The sequence below is a fragment of the Drosophila hydei genome, unplaced genomic scaffold, assembly GCF_003285905.1.
Source record: "Drosophila hydei strain 15085-1641.00,03,60 unplaced genomic scaffold, DhydRS2 tig00000001-arrow-pilon, whole genome shotgun sequence".
Lineage (NCBI taxonomy): Eukaryota > Metazoa > Arthropoda > Insecta > Diptera > Drosophilidae > Drosophila > Drosophila hydei.
Window position 1 is genome coordinate 12956210 of NW_022045643.1, and position 20910 is coordinate 12977119.

The window sequence follows — 20910 nt, forward strand, 5'->3', positions numbered from 1 at the left end:
TGAAAATTGTTTTCCAGTTGCATATTGCAGATGTTGCAGAGTCAAGTGGTTGTTATTGATGTTGTTGCCAAGATGCCACCATTCACAAAGTCCCAAATGTGCGAATGCAACTTAAGTTCTAAGCATCAGTAATGCTTAATGCGCTGACTGTCTTCATTTGCTTTGCGATCCCATTAAACTAGCATCACTGTTTTTTCTCGATATTAAGTCATTCAACTGATTTAAAGTAATGTCTAATAAGCAGCTGTAGTTGCTGCTCTCAGCTTCTAGACTCTACCTCTTTCACATCACTCTTTATTTTCATATGCTTATAATTGCCGATAAACTGATATTTAATGCGTTGTAATAAGCACTCATGTCGACATTATCAACGTTGGCATAAATAAACTCGCAGCTAAACGAGTGATGTTTATCTGCATAGCTCAGCAGTAGCCAGAAACTTGTGAAGGTTTTTGCTGCAGCTACTATTGATGTTGCTTGCTCTGTGTCTTCTGCCGGATGACAGCATAATGTGGACAATAACTTAGAGTACAACAAAAAACGCATTTCACTGCTACTTACGTCCAATAAATCTAAGCAGCTGCTCTTTTCAACTCATCGCCATTCGGGCGAAGCCTCCATGTCCTTCAGGTCTATGCGATTGTCATCAGCAATGGCTTTATCATTGTTGTTGTTGCTGCTGCTGCTGAATGGCTGGCTTGGCTGTGCTTGCTGGGTAAGGTAAAGGTTTCAAGATGATGCTGCAATTACCACATCTTAGCTATCGCATTGATAAAATAGCCTTGAGTGCCATTCATGTTGTTGCTGTTGCTGTCTGATGGCTGCTATTGGCGTTGGTGCAGCAGACGAGCTGCGTGTGGGGCAACTCATTAGTGGCATTTGACCTAGCATGCTCTTTCGCATGATTGAATTGGCAACAAGCAACAGGCAAGCGGCAACAACGACCCGCAAACAGCAACCAAAATCTGCTTGTCAAAAAGTTTTCAACACATTTTTGTTGCATAGATGCAACATAGCCAAAAGCAAAAGCAACAGCAACAGCAACAGCAATGGCGTTAAGTGTTACCAGCAGGCAAAATGCAATCTGTTTGCTTGCTGCTACACATGATCGGTACCCAGAGAAAGGGGGCGGATCGCTTGGCATTTTTGTAATCAACGCTATGCAAATGTCGTAGCATAAATTAACTAGCAATATATGTGCTATGTATGCATGTTGCCAGCTGTTGGCCATGTTGCCACGCTGCCGCGTTGCAGCTGCGGGGCAATGGCATAAAGCTTGACAACCTTTGCAGAGTATGCTGATTTGACACCTATCCGATCAGCACCATTAGCCGACTGCATAGCGACACTGCCGCTCCTCCTTTCAGACGTGTGAATTTGCATTGATTATCTGTCGCCTGCGATTGCATTTGGGCATTTTTCGCACCACATTTTGTGATTGGCGTTAACTGATCTTTCCTGGCAAATGTTTGCAGCGGCTGGTTTGTGTCGATTTGTTGATTTTTTCAACCGAATTAGTGAATTTGTCGCTGATAAATTAAACTGATAAGTGAATCGGAAATGGAGCTTAACTCAGACAGACATTGCAGTCGCAAGCGCTCAGCTGGCACACTTGAAGACTAAAATTAATTGCTATTATTAAACTAAATAATATCTTATAATATCCGCCCATGGAGACAAGAGGCTTAAGGTTGTTTTTTATGGGAAATAATTGTTGTAAACGAATTTTCGCTTATGAACTATTGAATACATTGCTGTGATAATCCAATTTCCTACGACGACATGACTACAGCATTCATTTGACGATAAATACAATACATAGACTCATCTTTTTGTATTGCTTGGATATGTCTCATTCTAAGCATCTTATATTTTGAACCCTTTCTCGCTCTTGTTGCTGTTATAGCTGCCAAATTCGGATTAGCTACGATTGAAGAATCATTTTGAATATGAATAAAGAGAGAGGGAAGTAGAGTCAAAGCTACTCGTATTCTAAATTAAAATCGTGACGAGATTTTACTCAGCTCAATTCTTTCAGCTGTAGAATTGTCAAGTCAGGTAGCAAGAGTTAATATCTTAATTATAAACAAACTCGAATTTATAGACAGCTACTCAATACTCTATACATAGTAGAATCCACGTGTCTGACTATGAGATAATCTTGTCAAACAATTGAAGAAGTATTTTTCCGTTCCTGAGACGTAATGCGTAAAGCGTAAAGGTATTTTACAAACTAGTTTCTATGGTAAAGCCCATGCAAATGTTGTGTGTAGTGAATGTATAAAATAATCCTAGAATGATTGGAATATCAGCTCTTCGGTAAAGGGTAAAGGGAGTCTGCTAGTCGAGCAGTCTCGACTAAAGCACTCTTACTCGGTCAATTTGGGTCGTTTACATCGTGACGCAGCTAAGCTCATAGCAAAAAGAAAAAACAAATCAGATACAGCATTAATATCGCACAGAATTTATAATATTTAAAGAAAAAAATTTTAAATTGAAGCCAGAAGTCGAAATAAAAATTAAATTCGTTTGCTGCTGTTGACCTTTTACAGAAAATGCATTAAAATAAACACTCATAATTTATGCATGCCATAAAAAAAACTTATTTAATAAATTTGTATATCGAATAAGCGAAAAGTTGTTGCTATTGTTGTCATAAGCAATAAACATAAACCAAGGCAATGGACCCAGTTCTGACCACTTCCCCGGCCCCTCGACTCTGCCCAGCAGCTGATCCATGGTGGAGACAGCACAGAAGCCAGTCGAATGACAAGGCAGCTCGTAGCCCCCAGATATGGAGTTGGTTTTTCGGCAGCTCCGGCTCAATCGTCAACTCATTGAGATATTGATCTCGCTCTCTAAGGTTGCCATGAAGCTCAGATATTGGCTCTGTCCGGGCTTGAGCTTTGGTCTGATCGGTCTGATCTTCCAGCCGCTGGGGCCGATTGTGAACTATTGTTATTTCACGAACTGTGACACGTTGCCTGCCTGCCTAGCTGCCTTGCTGCCTTTTTTACTTTTGCTAGTTTAGCTACTCCATTTTTTGTTGTTGACGTTCTGCTGTTATTTATTTCTTTATTGTACAATGAGTAAATAAAAATTTCCTGCTACTGCAACTACATTTTGTCGTTTTTGTTGTCTTTGGTATTGTTGTTGTTGCTGTAGCTGGTATCCACCCTCGACCTTTTGTGGCAGCGGTAACCCGGCTAAATGTTTAGCTGCGATTTATCATTATCGTGACTTGTGATCTCGTCGCCGTTTGATTTTTTCGCTCTCCATTTGGCTGCAGTTTTAGCCTTTTTTGGCCAACTTTGTTTTTCATTGTTGCTGCTGGTTTTATTTATTTTTGTTGTTCTTTTTTTCGCTCAAAGTATTTTAAGTTTTGCTATTTCGTAAATTAACATGTTTTTTGCTTTGAGTGACATTTGTAGGTGTATAAAGTGGCACAAATGAAGTGAAGTGTTCAACAAATATGGCCCGGAGATCGGATAGCAGTTGCTTTAAATGTTCCCAAAACCTGCTTTGGGCTGTGGTTGCTACCAAAAAGCTTATGGGGGAGCGCCAGTTGCAAGTTGCTAATTTGGGCTTGGGTCTTAAAAGGGGAAGGTTACAGCTAGTCAGAGCTCTTAAGAGACTATATCTATAAGCAAATGAATAAATACGTTTTCTTCTACCAAAGTATGCCAGCTTAATACAGCAGCTCGTCAAGCTGAAAGGTTAGACTCGCAGTCAAAAGAAGAGTTTGCCTGCCAGCTATAGCTTGCTGCTGCTGTAGAGATTCTTTGCTACTGTAAAATCACTTCTGGCAATGGCAATTTCCGCAAATTAAAGCGCAATCTCAATCATTCTCTATATCTGTGCTTAGCTCACGGTGACTTCTTTTCAATCATTAACCACTGCAATTACCTCAAGGATACTCTCGATGGCGCACAGATCTTTCGGCCTGCATATCACACCAAAGGAATGCATCCGAGCTTAGCCCACAGATGCACATTCAAGATGCCGAACGAAGGCAGCTATACAATTAAGTAACTATGGCGAGGTAATGCGCGTCTAACTAGAAATAAATAAACAAGGCGCCCAGTTTGCCAGCTTGCAGCTTGCCAGGTAGCATGCAGCACGGTGGCAAGCACAATTCCGCAGGCTTTCCCAATCAGGGCGACTACCGGAATGCGTGCGCTGCGCTATGCCAAGGGTTGGGGGCTTCTCGGCTCGAAATTGTGCTACGTAATGATAGGCCAGTCGGAAAGCCGCAGCGCTGGCCCGCGCTGCGCCTCGCATACTCAATTACCTTTGACTAAATTATGGCCAATTGTTGCACTGAACATGTGTTGCATAATTACGGGCTGTGCGGTAGCCTGGTACGCGCGAGCGTCGCGGCAGCGTTTCTTGGCTGCAAGCACAAATTTGATTACTACTTATAGATTAGATTTTGATTTTGATTTCGTTTCACGGACCTAGTCCCGAGCCTGGCGGCCTTCACTAAATGTGTTGCAAACCTGGCCACGTTGACAGGTTAATGTGTGCCTGAGGGCGGGCTGCAGTTGATTAGCTAAGTTGTGGCTCAGGGCGTTAACACTAGTCAAACTCAAATCAATTTTCGGCTGCCAGACAATTGTCCAGAAAGCGACTCGCTGCCCCCACAGTCCCCATTACTGGCTATTGTTGTTACAATGTATTGCTCTGCTGTTTGCTGGGCAATTAGCGTCGCAACATTTACGAGTGCAGACAAATTACCGGGCAACATGTTGCAATTAAAATAACGGCACGCCAACTTTCGCCGCATTTCCAGCCACACAAAAATGTTGCGCGCGTGCGCAGCAGCAGCAGCAGCAGCAGCAGCAGCAAAGCCATGTTGCAGATGTAGTTGTTGCTCTGATTGTTGCTGTTGCCGTTGCTGTTGCAGGCCAAGTTAAGTGCGCTACTTTATGGCGTAAAACACTTAGGCAAACCTTCTGCACACACACACACCCAGACGAACACACATTCAATTTGTTTGCATTTTAATTGTCGTTTGTCGTCAGTGCCAAAAAGAAAAATCGCTAACAACCCGTCGTCGATTGTCGCTGCAGCAACCACAGCAGCAGCGCAAGCTGCAGCAACATTTTACGGACTTATCCTACGCATTGCACGCTGTTCACAGCTTTGTCAGAGGGTGTGTTAAACATAATTTTATGGCTTAGTTTACGCGCCTCGACACTTTTTCTCTTCAGCTTTTATTTTTTTGGAGTTGGCTGCAAGAGCTGCATTGACTCTTTATGGTTATTAACGCAAGCCACAATTCGCAATTTGCTTTTATTTTTTACCTAACCAATAGTTGTTAATGCAGTCGTTGTTAACACTTTTATGTGGGCGAGCTTTACTAAATGCTTTTGTGATAACCATGAGTTAAAGGCCAAATGGCACAGCGCTTAAGATAACATGCAAGACAGCACGAAGATATTAAAGCTAAGCTAAATTGATATTCAAATTAAATTAATATATAAAAAACATTTATTAAAATATAAAAAATATAAAAAATATTTTTTTCTGTCGATTAAATAAACTTCCTTAATTCCATTATTGAAACTTGACTTTAAACCTTTATAGGAATACAGAAGGAAACCAGTTTAGTTATTGTATATAGAATAAATGTTTACTTTGAGAAGTCGACGACTTATATACCCTTAAGCCAGCTGAGCTAATAAGTGTATATGTATATATATTTAATATATAATATATATCCATTTTATTGCCATTGAACAATTTTCAGGCTTGAGCTCATGAGAATTGGCCACATCATTTGATTAGAAAAATTGTCTTTTGTCTATCCAAGTTTTTCCCAACGTGTGCTAAAGAACATCTTAAAGGCATAGGGCATAGTAGCAGAGCATAGTTCTATAGCCATATATACATATAGCAGCATAATATTAGCAAGCCCTAAATATTAACTTTAAGCACTTTTAAGAACTATAACCAAAAGATACTGAATTCTGTGTTAATTGCGCTTCGGGGTAATTCCATTTTTAATTCCAATAACGTCATATATATAGCTATTTGGAGTTGTCATGAATGCTTTCGAGTTGAGAGAATTATTTGCATCCGACATTTGAATAAGGCAGACTGACAAAGAGATATGGCTATAAATATTTGGCATTTGATTAATTGCTGACGTCGAAGACGTCTCATGCCATGCGCTTCACGTTGTGTGACAAAATTATAATATTCTCTATTAGGTTGTATCAAGGCCACATCAAAATGGGAGTAAATCGTCGTCAATCAATCAACAAGCCGCGTTAAGATCGTTTGTATTTATGGCCATAAAGTGCAACGGCACATAAACATAAACATCAACAGCACACATTTCAAAAGGCAGACAGCTGATATTTGGATGCACTTGCTGTGGAGATATTTGTATTTGAATATCGATAGGAACAAGTGCAATCAGTCGCTTGACTGCATTTGATTTGGCAGCTTGTTAGATGTTGCTGTTGCTGTTGCCGCTGATGATGTTGCTGATGTTGCGAATGCTGTTGTTGCCTGTTATGCAAGCGGCAAAATGTCAGTCACTCGGCAACATGCGACTTGCCAATGAATGTCAAGCATATTGGACCACTGAAAATGTCAGCAATTGACAGCCAAGGCACACACACACTCATACGTACGCATAGACATGTATTGGTGTTGCACTTGTTAATGCCGTGTTGCCGACAACATGTTGCTGCTAGTACCCTGATTGGCCTGGCAAGCGACAAATTAGGCGCACAATCGCTTGACTTTTACCGTAGCAATGTTTATGGCCCATTAACTTGGCTTGCGCAAAGTTCACGCTGGTCGGCCAACCAGCCAGTCAGCCAACGCCTTTGAGCATACGAGCAAGCATTCACCTACTCATTGATTAAGCAATCTTTTCGTATTTTTGGTCAGCAGCCACAATTTTATGATAGCCAATTAATTTGAAATGCACATGCTTGTCTATGCCAGCCACATCGGGGCGAGACGGTACGCCCAGCGACAGCAAGTGCTTAAGGGTCAGCAATTTTTTTATTAACCCCGGTCACGCCAATATTTTTCCCATCGGCTTGCCGATAAAACCATTATCACTGACCACTGACCACTGACCAGCGACCACTGACCAAGGATCGATAACTTTCTCAATTACAATTGCAATGCTTGAGCCCGATGCTGTGACCCATTTGACCAAATCTCTGGCATTAGTTGAGCCGCAAAAATTGCAGAGCCTAACTGTCTCTTCCACTCCCTCGTTTTGATCGATTGCGAATTATTGTCTTTGGCACCGTCTGCTGGTCGCGGCCATATAATTTAAGTTGCCCCAAAAAGTCAATTGATATAGACAAGAAATGCTAGTATTTTCGTATACCCAGCTTGAGTTGCTTCCAGCTATGAGTTGCCTGCTGACGCTTAGCCAACGAGCCGATTGACCGACCGATGGCAGATGGTTCGGTCAAGCGTTTGATTTTTGCTCATTTTTAGGCATTTGAATAGCTAGTTGCCCAAAGACAAAACACAATTCGCAGTGTGTCCATGACTGCGGCTATGACTAAGTGAACTGTGTGATAAAGTTGTAGACGTTTTGGCAAATTGATTTTACGGCCACAGTTTCAATTCTGACTGCGAAATAACTCAACTGTTGCTCTGGGGCATACTTAGACTTTAAACAGATCGTTGGCCAAAGATTGTTCGACTGCTGGGAGCGGCGGAGGGTGGTCTCTATGATGTGGCGATAAGTAACTGGTAGATGATTGTTATTTTAATGTTATGGTCAGGCTTTGTCTTTCGCTGCACACAAAGAGGGTGTCGAATTGTGTGGGCGTTACTAACGGATTGACAAGAACGAAGAAGGAGCGATAGAGAAATTAGCTTTAAAACTTAATCCGATTGAAAGTGTAACACTGAAATAAGGAGGAGAATGCAAACAGTGTATCTTAGTCGGGTATTCAATCATAAATTATATCATTGCCATATCGTGATAGCTCAGAAAAATCCCCTTTCACACCGATACGACTTGACTCCACCCAGCACTGGCTGGCTGCAGCAGGCATTCAATCTCAAATCTTCTAACCTTGCGCTGGTTTCCTAACAGCAACAGCAATAGCAACAGCAACGAATATAACATAAACAATTGAGTGCATTATTTGCGGCACAGCAAATTATAAATTAAGTACTAATTATATAAAATGCAACAACAATGAAATCAACTCGACAGCTGAGGCAAAGCAAATCAAACAAAGCCGCCTCCAAAAATAAAAAAAAAAATAGAAAAATAAAAATCGAACACAAAAACAGTGAGAGAACGTGTGCGGATTATGGCCACGCCCACTTAATGTTAACTGCGTGGGCGTTACGCTAATGATCAAAACTTTTGCATATTGCAATGCTTGGATGGAAGGTTTGATAGTTGCTGTTGTTGCTGTTGTTGCTACTGCTGCTATTGCAATTGTTGCGGTTGCCGTTGTTGTTGTTTCTGTGGCTGTTGTTGCGTCTTGAATGGGTGATAAATTATTTCCCGCCATTTGCATAAATGCTTTGAATGCATTAATTGAAGTCCAAAGGCACACAAGCTTGCAACGCCCTCGACACGCCTCCCCCACACCCCGATTGGCCTTTGCCATTCGTCGTTGCGTGCTGCAGTTGTCGATCTAATCAATTGCAGTTTATTGTTGGCCAGGCCCATAGAGAACCCATAGAGGGGCCCATTAACCATGTGAGCACAGCACTTGTATGCCATATATGCACTCTGTATCTAGATATATCTATGTATTTCTATCTGCGTATCTGTATCTCAATATATTCGCCTCTTTAAGTGGCTGCCGCCTAATTGTTCATAAAAGTCAACAGTCAATAGCTCTTTATGTTTGCCTTTGAAATTTATATTTATTTATCGTTATTTTCAAACACAATGGATATGGTATGTTGTTGTTGTTGTTGCTGTTACTGTTGCTGCTGCCGTTGCTGGTTTTTGTAGATTTGTGAAGCTTCATAATTTTGCAAGACATTTGCTTAGCAGTAGCCATTGGCTGACTAAGCTGCTGATTTGAATTCAAGGTCTGCCATTCTTTACAATTAGTCCCAGAATTTATGAGCGATTTCAATTTTAAATTGTTCCCAATCGCAGTCGTTGTGCTTGTTGTTGTTTCTGCCGCTATTGTTGGCCAACTAGTTTCAAACATTGTTCCAGTAGCCCGATTGTGGGCAGCGGCAAACTCAAGCACGCAAGACCGCTGTTAAATACCACATAAAAATAGAAACATATAGAAATCAATATTATTTCATTTATTTATTTATATTTTCTTTCTTAACACGACTGTGGCACACAGTTATCGGTCGTGGGAAATCTCTTTTTGTATATTTTACAATATTAGTGTTTTCATATACGAACTTTATGCAGCATTTCTCTATACATATAAGTACTCATAGATAAAATTAAATATAACTAAATCTTTTCTTGAGTTTGCTTCAGATAAATTTCTATTTAATGTAAACAATATTTAGTTTCGCGCCTTCAACTATTTAATTAACACTCAGTTAGTCCCTAGCCACAGTTTTACATAATTGAATAACTATACAATTAGGTAATCTTCCGGTTAGATTAGAACAAACAGCTCCAAACTTAGCAAACAATTGTGTGGTAAAACTGTCATTTGCTCGATGGGCGATAAGACCATTGCGTGTTGCTTTAACTGGGCATGAGTGTAACTTAGATATAATTAAAAGCTTTGGCACTTGACTCCACTAGCAACCAACCAACCAACCAGATAAGAATCAGTCAAAATCATTAAAACTAAACCTGCTTTATAGAAATGCTTGGACTAGTTTAGCGTGGACTTTCATTGAGTTTTGACTATTAGCATCAATAATGTTATTTGGCATCTATTCAACTTGGATTATTTGGAGTCTGCTTCAAGTGATAATTCACTTGCAATATTGTGCTGCATACTCTCAGACAAGCCAAACAGAAGTGGCTCAAGTACCTCAAATTTTGCAACAACTCAACTCTGCATACGAAATAGGACTTGACATCTTTATCAACATGGAAAATAGCTACGAGGATGCATTGGAGTTACAACTGGAGACGCCCAAAATGCAGATTCAGCTATCGAATAACAGCTTAGCTGACTTTCGAATTCTTGGAAGATTTACTGAAAATACATTAATTGTAGTCTATATACAGACCTATCCACTGGACGCTCTAGTGGCGGACTTCTTGCCACGCCTTTTGTGGCTGCTACATGAGCTTCACATTGTTTTTATAACTAAAGAAGATCCCCGCATCTGGCAAAATGACCTCTACAGCTACTGCTTTCAGAATGGGTTTATTAATGTCCTACTCATTCAACAACTGCACCAGGAATTGGCGCTTCATAGCTACAATCCATATCCTACAATTCGAGCATTGCGATTGCCGCTGCTTGAGGATTACCTGAATAGGTGGCGCCAGCTGCAGAATCTCCAACAATATCCGATTCGGACAATTTTATTCACGGTCGAGCCTCGTATTTTTCAATACGTAAATCGCAAAGGAAAGCTTGTGTATGGCGGCTATATGTATAACGCGCTTAAGGAGTTTACACACCGGCACAATTTAACGATTGAAATAGTAACGAAAGTTACCAATGAAATCTTATACATAACTGCTACTACTTTGTTGGCAAACCACAGCGTTGACATTATTTGTTATGTCAAAGACCCACAGTTGAACCAAACAGCGACTGCACCTGTCCATCTGAATCCGTTTTACATAGCAGTGCCCTATGCCCAGCCAATTGCGAGATACTTGTACTTTGCGCGCCCTTTCACTTGGAGTCTATGGATCGGAGTAATTGTAACCATTGTCTACGGCATGCTGATGCTTTATGCTAGTAATGGAAATAGAGGCTCCGAAATTGGAAAACACTTCCTAAGCAGCTGGTGCAATTTGCTGTTTATCGCGCAGCCAATGATCAGCTTCGCCAACTGGCAACAGGTTGTGATCCATTTTATACTGTTGCTGAGTGGATTTATATTGACAAATTTTTACCTGGCACTGCTTTCAAGCATGCTAACATCGGGTCTGTTCGAGCCGCAATACAATACTCTACAGGATTTGGCACGTTCTCCCTACCCAATGCTCCTAGATAAGTACTACGCTGATTATATCAAGCTGTCAATTTTCTTGCCAGAAATCGTCAGACGCCGCATAATCGTAGTTGAACCGCAGATTCTGGAATCCACACGCATATCTCTGAACACAAGCTATATGTATACTGGATATAGCGATCGCTTGGATGGTATTCTATTCCAGCAGCACCTGCTGAAAGTACCGCTCTTCAAGATGACATCACAGAGTCTTATGGATGGCTTTATGTCCTTTCCAGTGGTCGACGGACTGCCCTACCTAAATATGTTGAATGCCTATCTGAGACGGATTTTTGAGTACGGCATATTAACAAAGATGAGGATCGATGCATGGCTCGAGTTACTCGAAGGTGGTATAACGAAATTTATTGCGAGTGACAGGATTGAGCAGAAGCCATACGATTTGGAATTTTATTACAATGCGTTTGCGTTGTGGAGTGCGGGCTTGGTGTTGGCCACACTCTGCTTCCTGCTGGAGTTCGTGAGGAGTCGCATGACTAATCAATTTCAATTGTAATAATAATTATCCATGTAACAAACATAAATAAATTGCGGTCCTAATATTTGGGTCTAGGTCCAGTTATTGCTATAAAAGCAGTTCATCGGGCCCGTAGCCTTCAGAGTTGCAATGGACTTGCTATACTTGAATACTCTGCAGAATCTGTCGTTGGTGCCGGGCAACTTTGTCAGCCAGTGCATTGACCAGCTCAATGTTTTATACAACATGGAGCTGAATGCTTACATTGAGTTCGGTAATAAGTCGGTTTTCGACACTCTCTTGCCAGCTAGAGAGCTTGTTCTGCCCACACTCCGGGTAAGCAATACGAAGCTGCAACTCGTGCTTAGCGGCAACTTTAGTGAACGTGCCTTGACCATCATATTTCTGGAGGATGCGCATGCGAACAGCATGTTCAACTACCTCACATCCTGGCTATGGCGTGCCCAGCAACTACACGTATTCATCGTATATCCGGGGGCAACACCTGGTAAACTATTTCAGCTCTTTGCGCATTGCTGGCGTCAGGGCATGGTGCACATCCTGGTGGCGTTGCCGCACACTCAGGAGCTCTACAGCTATATGCCATATCCAAAGCTTCGACTGCTGGCCATGCAAGATACGCTGCAGTACTTTCATCGCACTCGTGGCTTGCTTTGGGACTTTCATGGCTTTCAGATAACTTGTGGCATTCTGCCCAGCAGCGCACCAAGGGCCTTTCTCTTTAAAGATCAGCAAAATCGAACTGTGTATGCTGGCTATATGCTGCGCATGACACTGGACTTTATTAAGCACTTTAAGGGCAGCATACGAACACACATGCTGGGCACTTTGAAGGAAGCTAATGATGCGCTTAGCACTCGTCGCGTCGACTTCTTGCCTTATCTGCTGGCAGAGACTCCGAATTTCACGAGCAGCGTTGTGCTCTGGCATGAGAACAGCTACCTTATGGTTCCGTCAGCCAGACTTCTGCCCAGGTATATGTATCTTCTGAAGCCATACAGTTGGACCACTTGGTTGGCATGCCTCGTCATGTTGAGCTACTGCAGCGGGGCACTGTTTCTGCTTTCGCAAGGACATCTCAGTTTGAGTGATGCCTTTCTGCAAATTTTGCGACTCTTGCTTTTCCTGTCGCCTGGTAGAGATCTAACTGCGCCTCCTCGGCCTCGTCGCCTGTTGGTTTACATTATGATGATAATAACTGGCCTGATGCTGACCAATCTTTATCTGGCGCAGCTCTCCAGCAATTTGGCGGCGGGCCTTTATGAAAAGCAGTTCAACAACTTCGACGACTTGGAGGGAACGGATTACAAACTGCCTCAAGAGGAAGTCGAATATAACTTCTTACACAAGCTGCCCGATCTGCATCCGCAGCTGGCCAAACGCCTCGTAGTCACACCGGAGCAGCTGGTGGACAGATATCGACTCGAGCTGAACGTCAGCATGCTGCACAACGGCTTCGCGGATAGCATTGAGTTTGCTTTGTACCAGCAAAAGTTCTTACGCGTTCCGCTATTCCACAAGTTACCGCAGATCATCTACCAGCAGCCCTTCTTCATGCCCGCCGCCTACGGGCGACCCTACCTAAAGATCTTCAATTTTTATATGCGGCGAGTGTTCGAAGGTGGAATCTTGCTTAAGATGAAAAGCGATGGCTTTATCAATGGGATCCAGAGCGGACGTTTGCGATTCGTGAACCGTGCCAGATACCAGGAGGTAAATTCCAATGATCTGGAGTACTACTATGTGGCAGCTGGAGTTTGGCTGATCGGTATGTTGCTGGCCTCTGTGTGCTTTATCTTTGAGCGCTGGATGAGCTAAGTGCAGGGTAAAGAAAACAACTTCAATTTAATAAGCTTTGGAATTCTCGCTTGCACACTGATTTGTTATTCACAATATGTGCTTTGTTTTTTTATTATATTATGTCAATAAAATGTAATTATAGACACACTTTCTGAATTTTAATTTTCTCTTCATATGCCAATTGCGTTATCAATAGCGAGAGTTGAATCAAAATATGCCTTTGCAGATCGGCTAAAAATTTTGAATAGTCCAGCCGTTAAGAAGCGGAAACTGGAATAATAAGTTCAAAAGGAGCTATAGAAAGGACAATGCATTTTAATAGATATCTTCCTCAAGGATGGCAACAACGTTTTTCAAGCCACGTCTCTATGACACAAGCAATATTGTATTCACTCCATCAGTAGACTTAGTCGGTAATAAAAATATAGAGTTACTTGTGAAGGGCACTTGATCTGCTACGTGCCGATATTTCTATTCATTTAAAGCCATTAAAGGGTATAATTGGTTGATTTAACAATGATGTGACAAAGTCTAGGGCTTGAAGGCGTCTTCTCCTACCTTGATTCAATCCTCGAACTGCAACACAATATTACAAATGCCTCATTTGCATTACCTCCGGGCACACTTGTTGTCTTGGCTTTGACACCGGGCGGGCTGGCAATCACAAACTTGCAACTTGCAACTTGCAACTTGCAACTTGCAACTGCCAACTGGCAACTGCAGGCGCTGAAGGTGTCTTCGGTTATTGGCAAACATTAATTATTTACTCGCGCTCGGCTCTCGACTGGGCTAACTTCTGTGCGCTGTGTTTGTTTTTGTTGCATTTGCTGGGGCTTTGTTTATGTTGCTTGTTGTTTTTGTGAAAGGCTCGGGGAAGTGATTCAAATGTTTATTTGGTGGTGTATCTTTGATTGCAGACTGGCTGCACAAGCACACAGCCAGAGACAGGCCGCAAACTTTGCGCAATGAATGTGCCCAGGCTCGGTCAGGCTATTCAGGTATCTCATTCGCTTGGTCTCTGTCTCTTCAAGACTTTGCTATTTATTTTTGGCCGAAATTGCACATTTTCCCATGCTGCTGTCGTTGCTGTAGCGCTAGCTGCTGTTAGCTATTGATGTTAGCTGTTAGCTGTTAGCTGTTAACTGTTTGTTGGTGTTGTAGTTGTTGTTGTCGTAGCCGCGTAGCGCCTAATCAAGGAGCGGAGTCGCAGCAGCAACTGCCTTAGCCTCTATTCTCTAGCCTCTGTCGCAGCCTGCTTGCCCGTCCGGGCTGTGCCGTGGCCGCCCGCTGCCATTTAGACCCCGAGGCAGCCAAAACGATGAATATTGATTTAATTGAAAGTCATTGAGGCACACGTACTCATAGACACATAGACTCAGAGACACAGCGACAGACACACGCGGCGTGCCGTTTTCCATTTGGCGTGGCTCCAACTCCAAAGGCGACGCTTCAACTCCAACGCCGATATCTCGCAGCGGGCCCTCCCACATGCCGCCAACATCATCCACATCCACAGCCACGTCCACATTCATGCACAACGCCCAAACATTTGTTGCTGGCACATTGACACAGTTTCTATGCAGCGGGCAGATGTGCCGCTCGTTGCCTCCGCCCGGGCCGCGTCTCCGTTGGTGCCACCATGTTGCAAGTTTGTCGACATGTTTTTCTTTCGCTTGGCGACGCTGCTGCCAAATGTCAAGAGGTTAATACGTGAATTAACAGCAAATTTCTTTGACTTGTGTGTGCCTGTATGCTTGTTGTTGCTGTTGATGTTGTTGATGTTGTTGGTGTTGTTTCTGCTCTTCGTGCAGCTGCTGGCGCTTTCATTGGAATGCGGGCGTTGCTCAGTTTGTTTTTTCTGTGTTACAGCCAAAGCAGTCGAAAATGCATTAGGCTGGCCCAACCGCACCAACATGTGGTAGATTATGTTAGGCGATAGATCAGACTGTGTTTTTAAAGATATTACATTAACATTTTTGAAGCTTTTAGTATGTCTATGCATTGGCTTATAAATCAAACGGAATTTCCCTAAGTTGAATAGTTTGCATTTCTGATTAGCAAAAGAAAACAACATATTTTTGGTATTTGTATTTTAGGAAATAGTTTTTTATGCTATTTCAAATTTTCTTAAAACCAAAATAATGATGCGAACTAAGTTACCCCACTCTACATCTCAATACCCATATAATGTCAGTTTAAATGCTGTTAAATGTTGAATATATGAAATAAGCAATCCTGTCTACAAGCTTTGACGAGTCTCAATTTTATTTCCGTTTTCTTATATTCGTATATTCTCAAACACAACTACTTGACATAGACATTAACAAATGAATTGCTGTTAAAATCATACTTCATTCAAGCGAATCCGACTATAACATTTGTCCTAATGTTAAATACAGCTGTGTCAGTAATTGGAGTTACTTAACACGTACTGTTCTATACAGTTGTATAACAAAATAAGCCGTGCTTTGTCCTTGCTGCATAGCCGAGTCACGAACCGTGCATCCTTGCAAGTTGCACATGCTAGCCGTTAGATGGCGTGGTCATTAGAAGTCATTGAATAACCCCTATTTCGAAATGTGTAAATCAGGCATTATCAAATTATTCGTATATACAAATATATTTTTATAGTTAAGCTGTAAGGTATGAGGCGTATTTTGCATATTGATTTAAGTCTTTGTATACATCATAATTTTACAGGAAGATACCAACAGCTTATATATAAGAGATTTAATGGATGCGCGTTCTCTTAATCTTAATCAAGAATATATATATTTTTTGATATATCTCTTTCATATTTAAATCTAACAAACCTTATCCCATTTTAGCACGTAAGACTTAATTTTCAATTACACATTCCATGCGGCACGCTCGTTCGTTCGCTTGGGTCGCTAACCCACATAGATTACCAAAGTGCGATTAAACAATTACGAATATAAAAATACATACAAAATAGAGTCGTACGTCTATGCAAATTTCTGTGCGCAGTTGGCAGCAAGTGCATTAAATTTATTAAATATTTTTTTCGACTATCAATAGAGAGGGTATGTTAGGCTTGTCCCTGAATCTAACGCGCTGCTGAGTTAAATTGTAGCATTTTCGCACTTGCTTCGGACTATTGTATCAGCAACTTGGCTGGGACAGAAAGGGAAGCTTTACTGTAGATGCAGCTGCATATGCATCTGCATTTGTTGATTGATGGTGTTGATTATGGCATCTCGCAACTGGTTAAAGGGTAACTGCTAGTCAGGCTGCATGGACTGCTGTAATCTAACTTGTTTAACTCAGTTTTGTTGTGGCGCTAGATCCAAGCGCGCTGGACCGACCACGCCAATGGAGACAATCGCAAATAGATCAAAGAGAGCAAAGCCTACGAGCAACAGAGGCTGCCCACTGGGAAGTGTACAAGTGGACAACTGAAACTGGCACTAGATATGGCACTGGCTCTTTGCACTCGGTCTAGCACTCAGGGTCTGCGTGGGTCTCTGAGTGCTTGTTCGGGTCTGTTTGTCTGGCGATAATGCAAAAATTCAATTGAATTCATTAACATTGCACGTGATAATATCGTTCTACTTCTATTTGAATATATATTACAATATATACATATTAATTATTGCTCTCAATAGTAATATTCTATACCCTGCCAGACAGTGTTACAATTTAATCGAAAGTGAAATATTTAAGTTTCATATAAATATTTCAGCTAAAATTAGATATTCGAAAATAGAAACTGTCTTGAAACTAAGTCGATTCCTTCTGGAATTTAGACATTTTTAATATGGGATTAATTAGTATTTGAACCAAGGTATTCGATACATGGCACCCATATATGATTATAATAAATATGCTACACTCTGCTGGAATTCTCATTTAAGCTTTGTTGTTGTTTCAATAAAATGCCTTTTCATTGCCGTACTTTAGACTTTATCTTGTGCGAAAAGTCGTTCAATCACGATAACTTCATTTCAGCCAGCCAGGCGCAATAATACCAATGCAAATAGCAACCATAGCAGCAACAAAGCAAACAGTTTTGATCGAGTTTTGCATTTTAATTGATTCTTAATGGAAAACTTTTCTTATCACGATTGCGAATTTATGAAATGTTAATTATAAATTGCATATTTAGATTTGTGCAAGTGCAGCCGCGTAATATGAGCTCATATTTTTGAAAGTTGTCAAATTGTGAGTTATCGCCCGTCGAAATTGGTCGCTAATTGAACAGTTTCGTATATCGCATTCAGCCGGCAGGTGGCCGTAGCTCATTGCAAGGCGTTACCACATCCCCTCAAGTCTAGTAATTGCGATCTGAGTGGAAGTTTGAGCAAATCAGCCTCATATTGCTCTACATTTCTTGTTGCCATTAAGTACACTCAGCATTAATCTCACTTACCTAAATCGAACAGAGACATTAAACTCGTTTACGTAGCAAAGAGATTATATATTATAATTATTTCAGATTGAAACTTACAAATTAGCGTATTGTATTTAATAAAGAAATATACTACAGCCAGCTTCTGTAAAATACTCAAAAACAGATCAATTTGGAGCAATGTCACCATGTTAGCTATAAAACTTGAACCACAATAATGATATTATTCATAACTAGACAGAAGTTCTGAATGAGTCTATTGGATCTGCCCTATATATTCCCCATGCTGCCGTGCTGAACAGCTAAAATCTTTTGGACATCTTTTTCCATTACAGTTTTTATGTTTGTCAAGAAATTTTCATTAGCCTGATCGCAATAAATTTAATTATATGGCTCATATAAATGCCAGCTGCTGTTAGGTTACTGGGCAAAGCACTTCACTCGACTAAATTAAATATCATAATTTTGTTTTATAACATTTTAATGCACTTCGCTGAAATATATATATTTTAAGTTGTCTATTTTATTAATGTGTCGTGCTTTGGCGCCTCCTCCCAAGACAACTGTTCCACATGCAGCAGTTGTTTCGCCGCATGTTTGTCCATGCGATGCAGCAGTTGTTGTTGTTGTTGCCGTTGTTGTTGTAGCTGCTTTGACGCCATTGTTGCTGTGCGACAGCCGCAAAGTCGGCGACAGCAACAAACAAAATGAATTTTCATATTTTCTTATTGTGCAAAAAAATGTTTTTATACCCTTTACCATTCGAAATGAGTAAATCGGGGTATAATGGTTATTTCAGCACTTATGTTAGTTTCAAATGCAAGTCTGTAAATGCATATACACATTTTATATACCTTTATGTATACACCTGTTGATGAAGCCCATGCCAATTATTCTTTTAGTTTTCGACCAATCGGCATAAATCACTAATTTTCAATTCTCAAATGGGTTTCTGTCTCTATCTCTTTTGCTCTTTCTCCCTTGCTCTCTTTGCCATTCTATCCCTCTAAGTCGAAATGGACTTTTCATTTGAAATATTTGTTTATTTATCAAAATCTCTAGAAAAAACTGGAAACTCTGATTTTTCAGGCATAAATCGAAATATTCATTAGGCATTTAGGGCATTACGTAAGCCCTATGTTTGCAAGAGTATTAAGGCCTCGGCGTGACAGGTTTTATGTAGATTTTTTTTGTCATGCTGCCTGCCTAAGAGACCGAGACTTCATTTAATATACTCCATCTCTCAGGACACTGGACGAGTCGCTATGGCTGTGTTTACTGCGAGAGTTGCAATCGCAGACCATGCCCAGAGGCAACGGCGCATCCTTTTGGTCTGTGAAATCCTTTTTGTCTCCAGCGCGTTGAATCTTGTTTTGGCCGTTAATATTAAAATGCATGTAAAAATGCAAACGTGGTAGGTGAGAATGCAAATGGGCTATGCTGGCTGGGCGGAGGGGTGTGTGGCCGCTATAAGAAATTATGATACGTTTAATTACCAAGCATCCGAATGACGTGCAGCACGTGACTTGCAGACAGCGATTGCCCCCACCCCCTCAGGCCGTGCCACATTTTAGCTCGTTCATTAACAGCTGTCAGCTTTTGGCAGCACTTAGCTCCGCGTCGTGGTTCATGGCATTCCCGACGCTGCTCGACGCGTTTTACAATTTGCACCTTTTTAATTAACGTGATTGCAGCGCTACTATCACACACACATAAACACACACACACACACACACACACAAAGTGTTGAATGTTGATCTACGTATTACGTGCTGAATGCATCTCTCAACGCAGTCCACGTGGCGGGAGTGGGTTAGAGATTGGTTTGGCTAGGTTTTGAGGGCACAGTTACCTGCGCGCATGGAGCCGTCTCTGTGTCTCAAGTGTGCACTTGCATCTGCCTCGACAGCATCGCCCAAAAATCTACCTGACATCAGGCAGCAGTAGCAGCGGTAGCAGCAGACCCAGCTCCAGGCGAAACAGAAGCCACCGCTGAACTGGGATTTGGTAGTTGGAGCTAAAGTTTAAGCTTAAGGCGTTGCTTTGTCTTGTGTGGAGCGAAAGTCGTCGCGGCTTGTTGGCGCTTTGCTGCCTCATATTCCAGTTCAATGATGTCTCACAATGTCACGTGCTGATTTGACAGCTGCTGTAGAAGCAGCTGTGGGTGGGGAAACTCTCGATGGGGCATGTGTCCCTGCTCGCTTTTGTATACTTAACATTTACGCACTTCAGCGCGTCGCATGCACAAAGGCAGCAGCTGAGCGGCGCGGGAAGCTTCTTCAAATGTCAACAGTGCTAACAGCTTAGCTTTAAAGATATGGACAAATCTTTTCAACCATTCTAATCAAAATTATAAAGTTTTATGCGCGACACGAATTCACGACGTCTTGTTAATCGTGATATGTGAATTATACACAAGAGCAGAAAATTATGAAAACTGCTTTAGATGATCTTAGAGGTAAAACTTCAATACCAAAAGCACGCTTCTGGAAAATGACTCATAATTGATGTGCCGAATAACAAAACGTGTTACGATGTGTCCTTTAGCATTGCTCATTAAAAACGTATAAAATTCTTATATGATTATTAAGCGTCGTATTGCAAAATAATATGATGTGATTTTATCACTCTCTGTCTCTTTCTCTCCATCGATCGATTTAGCACAGATAGCACCGAAAAATAAGTGAGAGAGAGGAATATGAAGAAGAAGTTTCCATCCTCTCTTCATCGATCGATTTAGCACAGATAGCACCGATAAATAAGTGAGAGAGAGGAATATGAAGAAGAAGTTTCCATCCTCTCTCCATCGATCGATTTAGCACAGATAGCACCGATAAATAAGTGAGAGAGAGGAATATGAAGAAGAAGTTTCCATCCTCTTTATACCTTTAGCTGTTTACAATTTTATATATATTCTACAATAAAACTTTTGGGCCCCGTTACGATCTTTAGCTGGTTATAGTTAACCGTATATCATTTTTAATTTATACTATCTTAATAAACTGCCACAGAGACAACACGAGCAGCTCATGAGGTCTTTATATGCAACATGTGAAACATCCTAGCGATATTCGTGCTTGAGCCCTTTGTGAACCTTTTCACACCTGAACAAATGCCCAAAAAACGA

General features: G+C 41.3%; 2 protein-coding genes across 2 annotated transcripts; both read left to right on the forward strand.

Annotated features, from left to right (window-relative positions):
- Positions 1 to 10030: 10030 nt before the first annotated feature.
- Positions 10031 to 11632, forward strand: LOC111597582. Its single transcript, XM_023312381.2, has one exon. The coding sequence runs from the start codon at positions 10031 to 10033 to the stop codon at positions 11630 to 11632; it is 1602 nt and encodes a 533-aa protein (XP_023168149.2).
- A 111-nt stretch (positions 11633 to 11743) lies between these two features.
- LOC111597581 lies at positions 11744 to 13432 on the forward strand. The gene has a single exon (XM_023312380.2). The coding sequence runs from the start codon at positions 11744 to 11746 to the stop codon at positions 13430 to 13432; it is 1689 nt and encodes a 562-aa protein (XP_023168148.2).
- The last annotated feature ends 7478 nt before the right edge of the window (positions 13433 to 20910 follow it).